Raw genomic sequence first — 18,720 nt, forward strand, 5'->3', positions numbered from 1 at the left:
ACCAAGAGCCACCCGATTACAGCAATGATCAGGTCCCAGCCAGACAAGAGACTTCCCTCCTGCACCTACCAGCGGGACAGACACTTCCCCAGAACAACTCACGCACTCAACCAGGAACACTGACAAGCACCCATATTTGCTGGCGCTGCAAATACAGGTGAGCAGCACACACCTCGGTGGAGTTCTCAGAATCCGGAGCTTGGGGCAGCTAGTTGGGAGTAAAACGAAGCATGTTAGTTACAGCACGTGCATCTCATGGGCCACGAAGAAGTCCAGAGACCAACACTCAAGGACGAAACATGGAGGGCAAGATCAACGATGAGGTGACAGAGGTGCCACACCCACTGAAAGGGGCTTCAGCCACTGAGGGCAGGAGACACCCTCCCTTTTGAACTGAACTGAATGTGCTCATGTTGGGAGAGACAACTGGCCTGAGATGGGAAAACAGATTTAAATTAAGGAAAGAAAAAAGTCTACCACTGATCAAGTAGGAAGCACGCCTTAAAAAAAAAAAACAAAAACGATGTCAAAGGAAGAACTACTGCACGTCTATGTTTTGTTCATCCACAGAGAGGAAAAGTGATACAGCGTATCCCCACGGAGGCTCACGGAGGGGAGAATTGTGTGGGTAATGGCAACAGGGACCTCAGGTGCAGCCCCTTCCCTGGAGGCCCGAAGCCCTTGCGAAGTCTGTACCACCACTCGCCCGTGACAAGCTTCTTCCGTGGGCAGGTGCGTCCTCCTGGGTCTCTCCTTTCCCCAAATCCCGGCCCTGAATCAGAGGGTAAGACCCGAGGCTCTAGCTCAGGGACTGAAAAAGCCTCTCTCCTCCAGCAGCTCTGGGAGGAGACAGGAAGGCTCCTGGCTGCAGGGTTACTTGGCTGGCCACTCGCCCCTCCACGTACTTCCCTCAGGGCTCCAGGGCCTGGGGTCCCCGGCGCCACCCCGCCATACCATGTAGACACCCCACTCCTCTGACTCCCCCTCAATTTCATTACACCCAACCCATATCTGAGAGACAAGATGATGGCCCCGAGGAAAAGGAAAGGCAATTGCGAGGGTGCACGTGGTGGCTAAAAAGTCCACAGTTCCACGTGGCGGCAGCACCACGAATCTGTCCACCAAAGGGCACATGCTTGGAGGAAGGACTGACATCAGATGTAACCGCCAGACCGCACCCTGGGCTTCCCCAGACCAAAGTCACGCACCGGGCACGGCTGGCTGGTTCAAGGTGCGGTCTGGGGCCATGGAACAAAGCCAAGGCTCACGCTGCAACTGAGTGACCTTGGCCTCCTTCGGCGGGGCTCCAGCGACACAGCACACCTCTTGGGAGGCCAAAGTGTGACTGTCAGGTGTGAGCCAGCGCAGGTGCTGCAAGCACGAGGTGGGGAGGCTGGAAGCTGTGAAATCTGGCGGGGTCTCAACCCAGCTCAACGCTTGATACCCCTTTTCATGGTTTGATCCCCAAGATAGAAAAAAATGCTCTTCATATAAGACTGTTATTATGTAACCTAATGATTTCTTTTTTTTTTTCTATTTGCTAACAGGTAAAATGAGGTAAAGATACAGGGGCTCTCTTTAAGTACAAAGATTAAACTAATTTAAGAAGGACAAGGAGGCATAGGTGGGGGGTTGCTCACTCGATTCCGGACAGAAGAGCTTTCAGACCTGAGTGCAGCTCCACTAGCCTCAGGGAGAAAATTTCCCTCCGATGTGCTTCGCTTCCTGTTGGGGTCGGGAAGCACAGAGTGGTAACGAGGACTTGAGTGTGGCAAGGAAAATAAAACCAGAGCTCAGGCGTACGTATTTTCCAGATAATATAAATAATATCACGATCCAAGAACGCACTTTAACTCTATCCTTACATCCTGTATGCTTTAGGCTAAAGAATTAAAACTGTGCAAACACTTGTGCCATCTACTCTTAGTGCAAAAAGGACACATAAGAAAAAGTAGAATTAAAGCAACTTCCCATGCATTTTAGAGCAGTCAGAGATACAGATGGGAAAAAGTACTATCTTTTACAATTTGCTTTGGCCACATTTCACCAACATAGCCTTTATACTGATTCTGTATGATCAGAACCAAAGAATTATAGGCAGGCATTGACTGTAGGAACCTACAGAGCTATCCTCTTACTCCCTTGCCCATCAAAATAAAAGTTAAAGAAAAAGAAGAAGATGGAATGGAAGGAAGTAGCGTGTCTTTTTAAAATTCTCTTGTCTGAGATCTCTTTGTCCAAAGAAGCATCTTGAATTCTTTCGGAACGTTCATGGGTAGTATATAGCTATTTCTTACACACTCAGAGATCAGTCGTTTCTGATACGTTTTATGATTGTACTGACACTCTATTGCCTCCCTCAACTGCTGTCATGTTAGTTTTCGTTTAATTTTTAAAACAAAAATTACAGTTAATGACCTTTTCCCCTAGAACATTTCAGAAAGACTTTTGAGACAACAGAAAATTTTTTGCTGCTTCAGGAATCACTATTTAAACAGAAGGACAATTTTTTAACGCTATCCATTCAGGAAACAGAATGGAAAAACTGACAGCAGTGGAAAGGTATCATGCGACCGTGGCTCATGCAGGCTCTGGCGCTCTGTGTGACCCTCGGCCAGTCACTGAACCTCTCTGGGCTTCCACTTCCTGACCTGTAGTTCAAGGAGACTGGAGTTTATTATTTAGGATTCCTTTCCAGCTAAAACATTAAGTAATGCTTGGTATATTTTCAGTAAACTTCATTTCGTAATACCTAACAGGCAAGTTCTCTAAATAATACAACACAATAGGACATAAAATGATTTCAGGCATGGAAAAGGCCAAACCAAGCCTGGCATATAATTTGGTAAAATAACCAATGGCCTTTACCAGCGCTTCTTCCTATGAGGATTTCACCTGTATTTCCGGGAGGATAGGCTCTTTTATGGCAGTAAGCCACACTTTTGAAAAAGATAAGCATATTAATAAGCTATATATGTTCAAATCAGATAACAGCTACATAAATACAATATATATTATCCAAAGCAAAAGATAATTTTGGTAAATGAATGAACTGATTTTCTCAACATATTTTTATTATCAAAGTAACTTTTTTTTTTTTTTTTTTACATGAAAGGTCATTCTCAGTGACCACATAGTAAGGGAGACTATTCTGAGAAAATGAGTATTTCTGCATTTCCCAGGTCTTGTCTTCCACCACCTCATCCCAGGATCGGCCACTATAATCAGATGCTGACACCTCCAGTCAAGGTGAAGTCTCCCCAAAGGAACAGGTGACTGGCAGTGATCCTATGCTGCCTGGTTTTGAACTTGGAAACCAACTATTGCCCTCTGTTGCCTCTGCATATTTCCTCTCGGATCTTATGTCTTCTCAGTGCTTTTAGACAAGGCCAGCAAAGTCAAACTTCACAGGAAAAAGATTTCAAATGACTGGCTTTGAAACAGAAATTCAAAATGAACCTCAAGTCACAGAATCCCAAGTGTCCTTCCCAGATGAGGCCACGAATCAGGTCATCGTAACTACGGCACCTGAGTAGTAACTAGATTCGTGCAGATAAGATGCTGAAACACTCGCTTTCTATACATAATGTACCTAACATTTTATCCGGGGATGGATTTCTACTACAGATGAAGGAGATTATACTTTGCCATTCTTAAAAGAAACCCACAGACTTCTGAGGGTTCCTATTTGTGGTGTGTGTACAATGGCATGTCCTCACATACATACATACTGTATATACATACATATATACACATTCGTTTCATGTGTGCCTATTACAGGCCAACACAGAGCACAGCCACTTAAAACACCCTGTTTCCTGCTGCCATCAACATGAATCCTTCTCCCCTGGGCTTCTAGAATTTTTCCTCTGAAATAAGATGTCTCCTTCCATGGACCACCCCTAGCAGAGGTTGAATACAGTTCAAGAAATGAGACTGTACTATAGGTCTAATTATCAGCACAGCAAAGAGAATTTACCATCTCCAATCCCCTGAATCAGCCTTCAGTTCCTTTCACCCACTCCATCTCAGAGGAGGGAAAAAATAAACAAACAGCGAATGGCCTTGCAAATATGTTTGCTGGGTCCTGGCCTTCATGAGCCTTTGAAAACCCACATTAAGAGAACAGAATGCTCGAAAGAAAATTGAGCTAAAATAGAAGTTACCTAACATTTCAGCAAGGGCAATTTTAAATCTTCACATTTGCTAACACAATGCCGTTTACTAATGGCATTTGTTTCTAGAAACAAAGTAAGAAAGAAACATTATCTAGTTCTAACGATGACGTTTCACCTGGATCTTATAGAACAAGTTCACCGGAACCCAAAAGTAAAATTCATTTTTAAAAACCACATTCTGACTTGACTGAATTATACAACTTCCGTCATTATGGAATCATCTCAGCATTTTAAAAACAAAGAAAAAAAGAGAAAGAAAAAAAACTTCCCCAGATTCTGCAATAGCTTCTGTATGCTCCGACTTGAGCTCACTTGCTCTATGGCTGCCAGTGTCTAACAGTAAACAGCCCCGCTGCATTTATTGGCAATTACTGCTGAAGGTCACACATCAGCAGTGAGCCTAAATTCCAGGAAAAAAAGAAGCTCTTATGTAACTGCCGCCTGAATGTTGGCAGGTGCCCAACCCAGCAGTTCACAGCAATGTAAAAAAGTAGGACACCTCCACCCTGGGTTGGATGTCATGAGAACGCCCCCTGAAGGTGAAATTGAATAATTCTTGGGTTTGTCTTCTCTGTTTTCTCCCCCCTGAATTTTACTGGCAGTGGCCTCCTTTGCTTGCAGAAGCAGCTCTCGGTGGCAGAAGCTGAGAGAACTCAATATATAGGCAGATACAGGCAGGCTGCCGCCACCCTAACAAGTGGGAACACCAATCCCACTTGCTTTTTTGTTGCAGTGCAAGGAGCTGAAGTTGCCAGCTGCCGCTAGTGGCTCTGGAGAGGTCAGGGTTCCAAGCGAGAGTGATCAAATGGGGATCATATCTCCAATAGGAAGAAATGCAGCATGTCCACTGAGCTACAGCACACACTTTCTAAACACGCCCTGCTTTCCAAAGACGCACACGTGAAAATGAGGTAGGTTACTGTTCTGCCCACCGCCTCGGCCTGAAGTTTGAGTGCTGCATCAAAATCATCCCTTTGTTTAGTCCAGAAATTTACAGTTTAGGAAAGCGACAAACACGCTCACCTGCCAGGGGTCCTCACGGTGTGACCTGACCTCCTAAGCTGCTACCTGACCTCCCTGCTCAGGTACAAGTCCCTAAGTTACACGGTCTCATGACCCCAAGTACTTCACCTTCCTATATTTCTCATGGTTGATGGCTGTCATTTAACATAAATTTGGATTACTGTCTGTCACCTCCACAGAACCGTGAACTCCAGAAGGGCAGACACTGTGCCTATTTGGACCCAACTCCCCTAGTCAATGCGCCTGGGATGGAACAGGCACAGGTATTAGTCATATGAACAAATGTCTCAAGCAGCAATCAGTGTCTGTTTAAAGCCAAGAATGGGGAGATGAGGGAACTTTCTGGGCTGACAGAAACAGTCCCCATCTTGATTTGTGTGTGTCTATAGGTAACAATTCGTCAAGATACAAACTGAAGAATAAGCTGCATGGACACTAATGGAAGCAGCTCCCCACCCTTCTCCCCTCATCTGTCCTCCCCCTGCCCCCTAAGGAAAAGGTAAAATCAGGGGGTAAGGATGGAGACCCTGCCTATTTGCAAAAACTGATAATAATAATAATAATAAAGAAAAGAAAGAAAACCCTCCTTCTCCTGGTTTCAAATGAAATTTTACTCCAGAAGACAGCTGGGAAGGCTCCCACCATGCACTTTTCTTGCAGGGACTCTGATTCTGTCCTCACTTCACCCTCTTTTCTCAGAGCACAGACAGAGACTCGGACGATGCTGTGCTTTTTTGCCAAGCCGTTCACTGCACATCTCCTCTCTCACGATGCTCAACAGGCCTTTATCACTGAAGAGTGGTGGTCCTTCCCCAACCTAGGGGCCATGGCTCTCCAGATATGCCGTACCCTGCTCAGGGGCTATTCCCCAGCACGTTTCAAGGTTGAAGTGCTGGTTTGCAATTTAGGTGGGAGGCCTTGCCCGTACCACGGGCCAGCGTGAACTCTCATTAAGTTTCTTAATGGAGTTTCTGCAGAACTCCAGCTGTGGGCTGCTGGTTTTCACCCGCACACGTGGACAAAAGGCTTGGTGGGAGAGAAACCTCAGGAGCTGCGGCTGTTTCCAGAACAGCCATGGATAATAAAGGCCGATCAGGCATCTCTGCTTAGAGGGCCAGAGCCGACAGCCCGAGGGCCTGTGTTGGTGCTCCAGGGCTCTGAGGGCTGCCAGGGATAACAACGGAGAGGGGATCCACAGTTGCTTCCTCAGGGAATTTTCAAAGAATCCAAGTGGCTGCCAGAACATTCTTCTTTTATAAACAGACAGTATTCTATTTCCTAGTGTATAATTATAAACACACCTGCTCCAACTGTGGAATCTTTCCATAAGCGAGCAATAAACTCCCAGCCAGGAGACCCAAGTTCTATCTTGAGCAAGCAAACACATCAAATGATTACTATGGTGCAAAACAGTATATTAATAACACTGCAGACTCCGATTAGGGAAGGTTTTCCTTTCCTGGCTTAATTTGTCTTTAAGCAAATAGAAACTCAACCTCAATATTTCAGAGGAAAAATTCAAATGAGAGAGGCATTTACAACTCTAGGGAGAAACAAGAGTGTCAAAGGGCGCCAACATGAAAATTCAGCATTAGACGTTTTGCTGGCATACAAATAACCCGGAAGACAGAAGACCAAACAGGAAGTAGCAAAAATCACCGTAGTTAAAGTAGTTAAACCCTTGTACAACCTTTTGTTTTTCTCACCCTCTATTCATCCCAGAGAAGCACAGCCTCCTCACCTGTTCACGCTGACCGATTTAAGGAAAAGTCTGCACTTACAGAATCTACCATGGCTGAACAGTAAGCGCTCCAGGCCAGCAGCTGAGCCAGCAGTACTAGTTCTGCTTTAGCCGCTATCTAGCTGTGTGAGCTAAGACCACTCACTTAACCTCTCTGAGCTCCATTCCTGAGGGGACTGGACCAAATTCATAACCACTCGTGTCGCTTTCAGTTTTAAGTCTGTGATTCAAACTCTCCTTAGGTACATCTGAACCATCTCTTAGTATTTCTGAAATTATGGTGGTAGATATTAGAGCAGGCCTCATATTCTATTTGGTAGCTCTATCCCACCAAAATAAGGTATTAATCGTTCTACCAAAAGAATGAACAGATACCTAAAGAAGCAGACCAGAAAATTAATTTTTAAAAGTCAGATAAAATTTTTTTCCAGTCTGCTTCAATTTACTAAGCAACTAAATTCCCTCAATTATATACATTAATTCCCCTCATTAATCCTTTCTATTATCATTTACCAAACATGTATCACATCCTACAGATATGGCAAGAAATGTTGAAAAATATTCATAGGAGAGAAAATATTTAAGACACCCTCAAATCCCAAACAGAATGGCCACTCATCAGTCTCCAGGGTCATTCTGGGTAAATGAAACTAATTTGATACATAAGTATAGAAACCATCAGATGACATTTCAATTTCTTGATCTCTAGTTGGTTTTCCTAGAAGAGAAGCCAGGGATATTGTACATTCCTAATCCCACCACAAGCCAGCAGCTGGAAAGTCTCAACTAGGGCTGTGGAATTTGCACTGCACTTTGACAAAATTTTATATGACTCCTCACACTTAACACTTCCAACATGTAGGCCAAGAGAGCAGTGGTTTGGTTTTTCTTAGACTACTTCCAAACTATACCAATGTAGTTATTGCTTTTTGCATGGGTGCTTCACATATGGACAGAAAAGCTCCTCATGGTAATATCAACACTCAGTTTCAGAGATATGTTAACAGCCAGTGTCAACCACAAATTCAGTTGAGATTCTAGACAGTGAAGGATTGAAATCTTATCACAGCTTAGAAAATCTTTATCTAGACTCAGATGGGATCTCCAAAGACAAATGGCAAACAAACTCATGGGAAATGCTAACACAAACACAAAGGACTTGACTCACTCCCAGAGGCAACACTACACAAAGTCAGATACTAGACGCTGCAGAGACTAGGGGACAGATCACAGAGTTCACTGGAAGAGGGTCATGGAAACATCACCATGGGACACTTAAAAAAAAAAAAAGAAATTAGGACCTCTGCATTATCCAATTCATCAATGGAAATCAGCTGGAAAAGAAAAAAAGGGGAGGGGGGAGAAAAAGAAGGAAGTGTTAGAAAAGGAAATACAAGCGAGCTAAGTGTTAGAAACTTTGTCATTGTATTCTTATCACTGACTCAGGTTGAAGTATCTTTAGAATGTGACCATCTTAAGAGGTGCAGGCGTTCAGGACACCACCGCACCTCACCCTGACATCTGCTCTGCAATGTTCTGCTACGGAACAGAACGGGCAGGGTGCTGCCACCCTTTGCTCACATGCCAGGTATCAAACCTCGCAGGTCACTTAAGCAAGAGCCCAGGACAGCACCTTTGCACTCTCCTGTAGAGAGAACCCTTGAACTGAGCTGTGGGCAAGGGCAAGTTCCTCGATCAAGAACCATGTCCTTTCAGAAGAGGATGGCAAGGAGTAGAGCCAAAGGCTAAACTCTGAGCAACTCAGCTTAGGACAAAATTCTTTCTTTGGACTCATCTTCCCATTCGGTGGGGGAGGGGGGAGTCTTCGGTCCAAACTATTACTGGGCTAAATCAGATCCAACTTCAATTTAAGTAGTAAGACCAACATATCCCAAGCCCAGAAGCTCTGAATCCAGATACTGTTGATGATTAAAGAGAACAGATTTCCCCCAAGGTGATTAGTGCCTACCCAAGTGACAGTAGTAACAAGTAAATGATTTATTAGCACCAAGTTCAAGAAAAAACAAAAGCATTAATCACAATTACGCTTGTTTAATGATAGATGCGTGATCCTCAAAATGTACTAAATATTATGTTTCATTAATATTTAGTACATTTTGCAAATTTAAACTCCTATTAGAAACACTGGTAGCTGGAAATGTTAATAGTTTTTTCACCTAGAGAAAAGGAGCAGTGGTAATTAACAGGGGACTGACAGTTCGTATGAAATGAAAACCCTGACATTACTTAAGGTCAAAAACTCTCTAGTAGTATAACAGCTACTGTTATTCAGAAGAAAAAAATGGACTTTAAATAAACTGAGATACACTTTCACATTAATTGTCGGCCTCTGAATTTCTTTCCAAATCCCTGTGACTAAAAAGTAGCTTAATAAAAATCCTACAGTAGATAACAGAGTAGCCAATATATAAAATAATTATGCTTTCTTTTCAAGCAGGCTCTAAGAGCTTAAAGATGTTCTACGAGTTATACAGAGATTCAGGTTAAATTTTAGAGATATTTAGCCACAGGAGGTTATTTTTTTTAATGGTTTAATCTGTAGATTAAAAGCAGAGTTTAGTAGGCATTGCACACACAGAATGGTTGCAAAGTCCTGATTTTAAAGTTTATTAACTATGAATACATTGGATAGAAAAACACACGAATCACACAAAAATGTATTCCATCGTTATTTTGGTGATCCTTTTAAATATCCCTTTATTTTATATTTACCACTCTTTGGTATATATTGCTGGCCCTTTGCATTTTAGAGACACAATAGTAAAAGATGATTCCTTTAATTCCTAAATGATCATGATTAAATTTTGTGACCATCTTCTTTGTCCAGCCCTTACCTTTCCATCATATGTCATAGTTCTTGGATGGGCACATCTTAGGCAATGGACCAAGACAAGTGGACTGACCACTGGCTTCTCACAGATCCGACTCCTAGGGCCTGACACAAACCACAGGTGATGCCAGAGCCCAGTGGACCAGATCCATGACCATGAAGACTCAGGGGAGGGCAGGGAGAAGAACAGCCCTGGACATCCCAGGAGGGTGTTAGTCATGGGACAAGTTCCACTTAAGAAGCAACTAATAGAAAAATTGGGCCAAGAAGACAGAAATGGCATTCACACTTGCCCTTGTGTCCCAAGCACCCAGTCCAAAGCACACCTCATTTATTTTATCGACTAACGCCCACGGGTTTGCCTAAGAAAGGTTATTTCTTTGGCTCTGGGTTCCTTCCACCCTTGAAAGAGTCAGCCTGTCCCATATGTCACGCTTCTTTAGTCAAACAGGGGCAGCCAATAAACCACCAAAGGCATTTTCCAAAAGCCTCAGTGAAACTTGACAAAGTGGATACCAACAACCAAACTGGAAGAAAGAGAAATTGTTTAACAACCTCCACCCCCTTTTAAAGTGAATGGTTAAGGAGTGTTTTTCAGCAGTCAGAGCTGGGGGCCAGAAGCTTGGCACACACGTGCTGTCGGTTGGGAGCTGCTGACTAGCACGGGTTTCCAGAATGCCTTCCTTGGTTGCAGAGCATTTCCCATACTTGCTTATAGTACTTTCACTTTCAACAAGGGGGATGACAGCTCCAATCAGACTGGAAAGAAATGTCATCCTGCCTCCAAGCCTCTATCTGCTAGGGTATGACTAATTTCTTCACCAGTTGAAAAGGGATTTGAGCTACAGCCTAAGGACCTCTTCTCAACTCTGATAACTCTTTGAGAGTGACCTCCATCTACTGCCCTCTTGAAGCCCTGGCTCTGTCACTCTCCATGAGCTTTCTCACAGGCAGGGGTACAACATCTCAGGTCTGCTGTCTCCCGGGGGCCGTGACGGTGTTCTCCCTGTTGGCACTACTGGGTAGTGAAAGGGAACAGGGAAGCACACCTCTACACGGCCCCAAAGACCCCGGGGTACTTTTCTGTCCAGCAGCAGACAGTCGACCAACTCCTAGTACTTCTACTTTCCATGTTATAAAAAGAAAACTTACGAGACATACAAGTATAATCACAATTTGCAAAATTCACTGGAGCTGAGACAGAAAGTTTACCTGAAGTACCTTGGGTATAGAAAGAAACAGATATTCTCAAGAAGAGAAAATTGTGGTCTCCACGTTTTAAAAGCAAGTTCTCTGCACCAAAGATGCTAATATATTCACAGCTGGTTAAGGTCCCTTTGGTGGATTTTATCTTATTATGGAGAGTCAATTTCTATAACTAGAGTCATATTTTTTAAACATTTCTGAAATCTCACCTTAAGAAAAATAAACATCTTGTGGAATAAATGGTTATTACTTACTTATTTGATAAGTGTATTCTCTATTACTGCCCACCCCCACCCCCCTTTTTTTAGTGCAAGACCTACCTAGTTGTCTACACAGGTGTTGTACAGACTGGTCCTCTCATTACTTCCCACTTGTACCAGTGTTCTTTGCTTTTATATTTATAAACTCTTTTCTGGCAGGTTTCCTACACAAAATTCCTCCTGAGTTATAAACACTTATTTTCTAATTAAGCAACATTTATTCAAGTTTTAATTTATACGTTGTACAAATTTAGAGTGACGTTTAAAAGCCTTGGGTTTGGGGGCAGTGGAGAAATGTATACTGCAAAAAGGACTGCATACCTTTCTGTTTTATTTTTTCTTATCCAAAGACCCTCACACATTAAATTGCTCTAATATTAATGACAGATATAGCTTAGGTTAGAAAGCAAGATTCCGACAGACTTTTACACTTGCAAAAATCTGGTTGTCACCTTCCCTTTTGATAAGGAAGACTGTGATTTAATTACCAAGCCTTCTTCACAGAGATGAATGAGTTACTGTGTATTTGATAAGTCAGTGATATCAGCACATTTACATGCTAGGAAGATGCTGATAGAAGTGGCTTGAAGACAATGAACATTATTACCTTCAAATGAAGACTGTTGAGATTTAAACTCAGGCCCATGCTTTTTTGCTGGGGGCAGAAAGGAAGAGCAATGGGGCTCTTTTTACCCAACTTGGACCAAAATCGGGGGTGTGAGGGCTGTTCTCTGTATATCATTGCTCACTGCATTTGCTAAGAAGTCTCATGTCCCAGGGATGGTCCATTTCCCAATCTCAATTAGAAAAGGTGACATGTTTGTCCGTCTTCATTCCAGTTAGAACTGGAGGTAGTTTCTTCATACACTGAAAGGATTGTGTAACATCTCACCAGAAAGAAGCAAGTAGACCCACAGGTATGCTTAGCTGGAACCCAAAATTCAGGAACACACACCTTGATACACAAGAGGCATTTGCATTCTCATTGGGAATTTAAACATATGGAAAATCTTGCTGTTACTGTTTTTCTGAATATAGATTGTATGGCAAGCAGCCTGTAAGAGACAACTAAGTATATATGACTTTAAGGAGACAGTCATATGATTTAGTTACCTTCACGGCAGGATAAATAGCTTAAAAAAAAAAAAAGTTAACCCCCTCAGTCAATATGCCTGAACTAAGGTGGATTTCTAACCGCTCACACTCCACTTCAATTTAATAGCAAAAGCTAGTTTTAACATGAAAATAAAATGCAGTACCTTTTCTCCATAGCCTCTATCTTTGGTCATCATTTCTCTGAGGGTCTGTAGGACCTTAATGCAGAGTTTCTCCTCATTCTCCTCTAGCAGCTGTTTAGTGTGCTTTATTAACCTGAATGGAGGGGAAAACCACGGATTACATCCCTGAAACGATCTTTAAATTAAAAAAAAAAAACAAAGAACACTTGACAATCAACTTATTGGAACTAGTCAGTTAATGAACAAATATTTACCAAGGGCTCCCAGGTTCAACAGGCTTCTGGGCCTTCCCTGCACTAAGAACAGCCCGTTGGTGTCTCAATAGCGACACCTGCTGGTCGGTAACAGCAAACAGGCTCCCTGGCCACGGGTCTGCCACACATAGTGGAGAGATGATAGGGAATGCAGAACAGAGGCAGGGGTTCCCTCAGACCAGCTCGTTTAGGAAGCGCAGCTATTTATCCACTGAGGATTGTCAGTAATGCGGCTCCAATATGCCGGCGGTGTAAAAAAAACCTCAGGAGTATGACGGTTGGGGCAAACACACTGTTCTCTTGGTCCAGTCTTATTCTTTGAGGGGCCCAGAAAAATAAGAAACTCAGAGGCAGAGCCCATGCTCAAGCTAAACAACCAACCAAACTTAGGGTGAAAATCAGATGGAGATTTCTGGTGACGGAACCGATCGTTTCTTCTAGGTTTTGCCCCAAGGCACAAACTAACAAACTACAAAGCTGTTAGGAACAGATTGTGAGGCCCTGGTAGGTGTGAGTTTTTTGAGGGCACAAAGGCCATGGCTTTTTGAGTCTGTATGGCAGCTCATGGTGGGCACCCTATCCACACGTGTTGAATGGAAGATGAACACACGGGCATGCCGTTCAAAGGAGAAATTTTCACCAAAACAAGTGTCCGTAAGTAGGACTGAACCTACACACTTACTTTGGGAAGGTCAGAACAGATTCCTAGCACGGGACCTTGTACTCATCAAAGTCAAAAACCAGGCCAGCCCCTCCTTCTTCAGGAACCAGTGCTGTGTCTGGTCAGTGGGATTCTGCCCGTGGGCACCGCAGAGAAAGGGGTTGCTTACTTGCAAATGAAGCCACCACTTTCACACTTTCTTCTGGCATCTGTGTTCTCCGGGAAAAGCAGCTCAGGCCTGTGGAGGACGTCCACCAGCACAGATAACTCGGCCTGCACCAGGGGCCTGAGGCGGTCCTCCAGGGCAGAGACGATGTCCTGGAATGGAAGCACAGCCTTGGTGAGCAGCTTGGGCTGCAGCTGACTGCAGGAGGGTGAGAACATTCATTTCTGACCTAAAGCATGACCACAGACGAGACTGGGTTAGACTAACCTTAGCACCGTCTGGTATTTGCCTCAAATTATTAGACATTGCCCAACGGTTACCTGAAGCATTAGGCCCTGACACAGAAAACAAAGTGATAACAAGTCATCATTCCCACCCACCCTGTGAGATGGTCCTTAAGCTACTTAAGGGATCATTCCACGTACTTTAAAATATGATGCAAAAAGTACATTCGACAACATGGAAAGGTGTCTACAATATGAGTGTAAAAAATGGTCAAACAATAGTATGGACTATATGATCCGCTTTTTATAAACAACGTTAATGTCTAAAGGATATGCAGCAAACATTATTAAAACATCATTAGTGGTCTTCCCTGGGTGGCGGAACTATGGGTGATTGTAGTTTTCTTCTATATATCGGTTCTTGTCAGTATTGTCAAATTATTTCCAATGAGCATGAATTATTCACATAATAAAAAGTCATATAAAAATGAGAACACAAATGAATGAACATGCTGTATCAACATGCTAAATACATGTACCCTGATAGCATGATGGTCTTCAAATGCAAAACACATAGCTGTAGGAAAGGAAAACAGAGAGAAGTTGAAAGAGCAGCAAAACCAACACAACAAACACCATATAAAGGCAAATGGCAGAAAACAGATGAGAAATTATCTTCAAAAGATGCTAAAGTCCACTGTCTGGCTTGCTAACTCAGAACCAAGGTATCGGCATGCTGGCTAAGAAGAGCAGAACACAGCGTACTGGATAAGATAAGAAGGATCCGTTAACCAAGGAGATTTGCATGGAAAGGGCCACTTTAATTGCATTCACCTCAATTGGGGACCCAAATTTCATAGGCTGAAAATTCATAAAGAATTGGGTGATCTTTTATACAGAAACTAAAATTAAAACTTGTCAATACAATTTTACTTAATCTTAGATTTAACAAAATCTGTAATCACTCAATAATATTTAGGATGCATTAAAGAATGCATGAATGAATCAAACTATTTCTTGCGGGGGCGGGCGGGGGGACAATTTTCCCAAAAAGTTTGTACGAGTACATTGCCACATCCCTTAATTCAGAGTGACTTCCACACCGCTGTCACAAAGAGGGTCGCTTTGGCAAAATTCTCTGAGGGTTTTGTCAGTTTCCCTAACAGTTTCCTCTTAGAAAGCACCCAATCTCCCCTTCTTCAGTAGTTACTGGTCCTAACTCTGGCAAAATGTTACTTGCCTCCAGCATTTGCTTGAGATTGAAGGAGTTCTTCAGCATCATGTTCATGAAATCTTGCATCTTTTGCCAGGTTTGAACTTCACATTGCAATTGATTTGCATTGTATTGTCAAATGTATAACATTCGGCAATCAGGGAAAGACCAACAGACAAGGATGGAGAAGCAATGGGCAGAGGGAGATGCTAGTGTTAAGTGAGGGGGGATGTCTGAATGGGGGTTAATTATATAAGCATGTCGTTTGCAACTTAATGTTCTCACATTATGACAACTTTTGCTGTTCTGGGCAATCTCGTAACTCCAGGGACTCAGACAGACAATAACTCATTAGATAACGAGGACCCCTTTAGCCACTGGCCAAGTCTTTAAAACAAGCACTACCTAAACTTATGTATTTTATTCTATTCCCCAAGAGTATGCATAATCAATCTAAGAAGAGCCCTGGTATGTTTCTGCAGCCACAGATAATTTATTTAGTTTGAGCAGGAGAAAATACGGTGTGTTCATACAGTTATGAGGCTACAATACAATAACCTTCCTCTTTCTAAAATATAGTGGGGTCAGGAAGCACTCCATGAGGAACCAAATTACCTTTGTTTAAGAAGCGGTTCTGTCACAAAAAGGCTGAAATTCTTCCCTTGACCTGCGAAGCTCTGCCCACCTCCCCAGCTCCATGGGTTCTGGCCACACTGACCTTCCTTTGGCCTTTGCACCATATTCTCTCCTGTAGAATGGTCTTTACACATGCTCTTTCCTTCCCTTCTACTCCATTCTTTAAGTAAGTCCTACGGTTTCCTGATCTTGGTTCCAATGCTACTTCCTCAGCAATGCCTTCCTTGACCACCAGCCCCAATTCCAGGCAAGATTAACTTCCTCATCAGTGCCTTTCGTAGCACTACTCATTCCTCTGCAGTGTTTGTCCCTCCTGCCATTTTACTTTTATCTGTGTGATTAGTTGATTAATGTTTGTCTCCCTTCCAGCACTTGAGAGTCTATGAAGGTTAAGGTTACTTCTGGTTTTGGTCATTGTATCCCCCGTGCCTAGGGTGGCGTTGATGAATGAATCAGTGAACTCATTCGTCTTTAGGTAACTGATGTAACCCTCAGAGATTCATTTACTTCACCAAATGATAATAATTATTACAGTCATAACAATAATAATAGTAATAATAATTATAAGAGCAGCTCACTGATCAAGTGCTCACTACATGCCAGGCTCTGTTCTATGTGCTTTATGTGTATTGTATTTTCCAAAGATGGCCATCGCAGTATAAACTATCTTGCACGCTCTTCTTACAATGAGTCACTGACATCCCTCCCATCAAATGGTGGTCCATGTCCTCTCCACTTGAACCTAAATGGACACATGTAACTGCCTTGACCAAGAGAATATGACAGAAGGGGTGCTATGTGATTTCTGAAGCCAGGTCATTAAGGCAAAACAGCTTTTACTTATCTCTCTCAAGAGAGACTTATTTTGGGACCCAGCTGCCATGTTGTGAGGAAGCCCAGACCACATGGGGAGACAATGTGTAGATATTTTAGGTGACAGCTGAGGTCCCAGCTGACAATCAGTATCAACTGCCAAACATGTGAGAGAGATTTCAAGATGAGTCCAAACACAACCACCATCTGACTGCAACTGCATGAATGGACTTGAGCGAGAAACACCTCACTGAGCCCAGTAACCTCCAACAGTAAAAGAGAATAAAACAATCGCTGTTGTCCTTTGTTAGGCAGGCAAAGATAACCGGGACACCTTGACTCTCTTAATCTTCATATCAACCCCATGACGTAGGTGTTACTATTATACTATTCTACAAGTTAGGAAACTGGAGAAGGTAAGTAACTTTCCCAAGGTTATGCAGTTCTAAGCAGCAGAGCCACGATTTGAACCCAGGCACTGGCCTGAGATCACGCTCTTCACGACCGCACCATTGCACCGAGCTCATCTGAAGGATCTGTGATTCTCCAACTGTGGTCCATGTACCACCTGTGAGAAAATCACCTGGGGTGCTTGTTCAAAGGAAGATGTTAATATTAAGATGTATGTTTAAGTGTTTAACATCATCTAATTCTCACTACTCTCCCTTTTAACAAAGGGAGAGCACATCTCTTCATAGGTACTAAGAAAAAAAAAGAGTATACTCTAGCTAGAATTTAATAACACTTTTATTTTCATTTGGCTCATTTTGATATAAAACTCCTCTCTCAAGTCATGATTACACTTGTTTACCTACTGATTCAAGAGGCTAAAATCCCAAGGTGACGAACAAAAAGGAGCTGTTATGCCCTGATTCCAAGCATCCTCTTCTAACACTGATGTACCCCTTCCTAGTAAGAGAGGAGGGACTTCTTCATAAAGAGATCTGTAAATCAATGAATAACCTCTAAAGACCATGACTTTGTCAGGAGCTTTTCTGCTCCCAAGTAGCTCTGCACTCCTAGCCCCACAAACATTATTGCATGTGACTGTCCACTCACCATACTGACATCCCGCTGTGGCCAACCCTGGATTTTCTCTGGCTCAAGGAGGCACTTCTGTGTGGGGAACTGTCTTAGGCCAGGTGAAGGATCGCTTCTGTCAGCACCAGGCATTACCTGCAAGCGCTCGATGATATTCCGGTAGTCTCTGGAAGCTGCCAGGACAGAGTCTCTGCGAGCTGCATTGCGGGCCGTCAGCCGCCAGTTCATGGCAGTTTTCTGCACGATGTTGTGGGACTTGAGGAAGAGGTTGTTGACCTGGCTGTCCAGGTCCACGGGGATGGCAATGGCCCGGCTCTTGGCTGTACAGGAGAAAGGGGACTCGTGAGCCTACAACTTTGATGGGAGACACCTTAGAGACAGACAACTCCCCCTCCACCATCCAGCAGGCAGATGTTTCCATGCCTGTAACATGAGTGCGGATACGGAGTAGCTCAACTGAACTTCATAACCTGTTAGGTCGGGTTTTCCAATGTGAATTCTGAGGGGCAGCAGCTCTGAGGGAATTTATAATGCTCCAAGGTCATACAGTTTAGGTAACTCAAAGTCAAAGTTCAAGGGGCTTCCTCAATGAATAGCTTCTTAGGGTCTCAGATGTGTTCATACATTTTAAGAATTATCAAGACAGGGAACTCATTTGGCCAGTAAACTGTTTTTCTAAAAATTCTCCAGTTTGGTATTCTTTCAACAATCTACAAAATGCTGTTTTAAGCCAAACATAGTACAAAAGATAATATTTACAGTGACATAAGCTAATCTTTCCATATAGGCTCTTGTATTTTTTTTTTTTTACTTCCTTCAAAAAAGGACAATTCCAGTCGCATCATGAGAAAAACATCAGTCAAATCCACAATGGGGTATACTCCAATAAAGATGTTAAAAAAAAAAAAAAAGTAACCAGATGAGCAAAAAAAAAAAAAGAAAAACCCGACAATGGAGGACATTCTACAGACACCTGACTAAGACATCTCAAGATTGCCAAGGTCATAGAAAATAAGGAAGGTCTGAGAAACTGTCACAGACCAGAGGAGATTGGGGAGGCATGACAACTAAATGCAATGTGGTAGCCTACACTGAATCCTGGAGCAGAAAAAGGACAATAGTGGAAAAAAGTGGTGAAAACCAAATCAAGCCTGGAAGTTTAGTTCATAGCAATAGGCCAATGTCAGCTTCTTAGTTCTGACAAACGTAGCTGGT

At 43.0% G+C, this 18,720-nt stretch overlaps 1 protein-coding gene across 1 annotated transcript in view; it reads right to left on the reverse strand.

Moving 5' to 3' along the window:
* Nucleotides 1-18,720, reverse strand: part of ITPR1 (inositol 1,4,5-trisphosphate receptor type 1) — a 320,598-nt gene that overhangs the window by 111,005 nt on the left and 190,873 nt on the right. The window contains exons 37-41 of the mRNA XM_057554628.1: nucleotides 17,641-17,825; nucleotides 13,582-13,730; nucleotides 12,519-12,630; nucleotides 8,244-8,276; nucleotides 173-208 (exon numbers count right to left, since the gene is read on the reverse strand). Of these exons, the coding sequence (XP_057410611.1) occupies nucleotides 173-208; nucleotides 8,244-8,276; nucleotides 12,519-12,630; nucleotides 13,582-13,730; nucleotides 17,641-17,825 (515 nt within the window). The remainder of the gene's footprint in view (nucleotides 1-172; nucleotides 209-8,243; nucleotides 8,277-12,518; nucleotides 12,631-13,581; nucleotides 13,731-17,640; nucleotides 17,826-18,720) is intronic.

This window comes from Balaenoptera acutorostrata, chromosome 10, assembly GCF_949987535.1.
Source record: "Balaenoptera acutorostrata chromosome 10, mBalAcu1.1, whole genome shotgun sequence".
Taxonomy (NCBI): Eukaryota; Metazoa; Chordata; class Mammalia; order Artiodactyla; family Balaenopteridae; genus Balaenoptera; species Balaenoptera acutorostrata.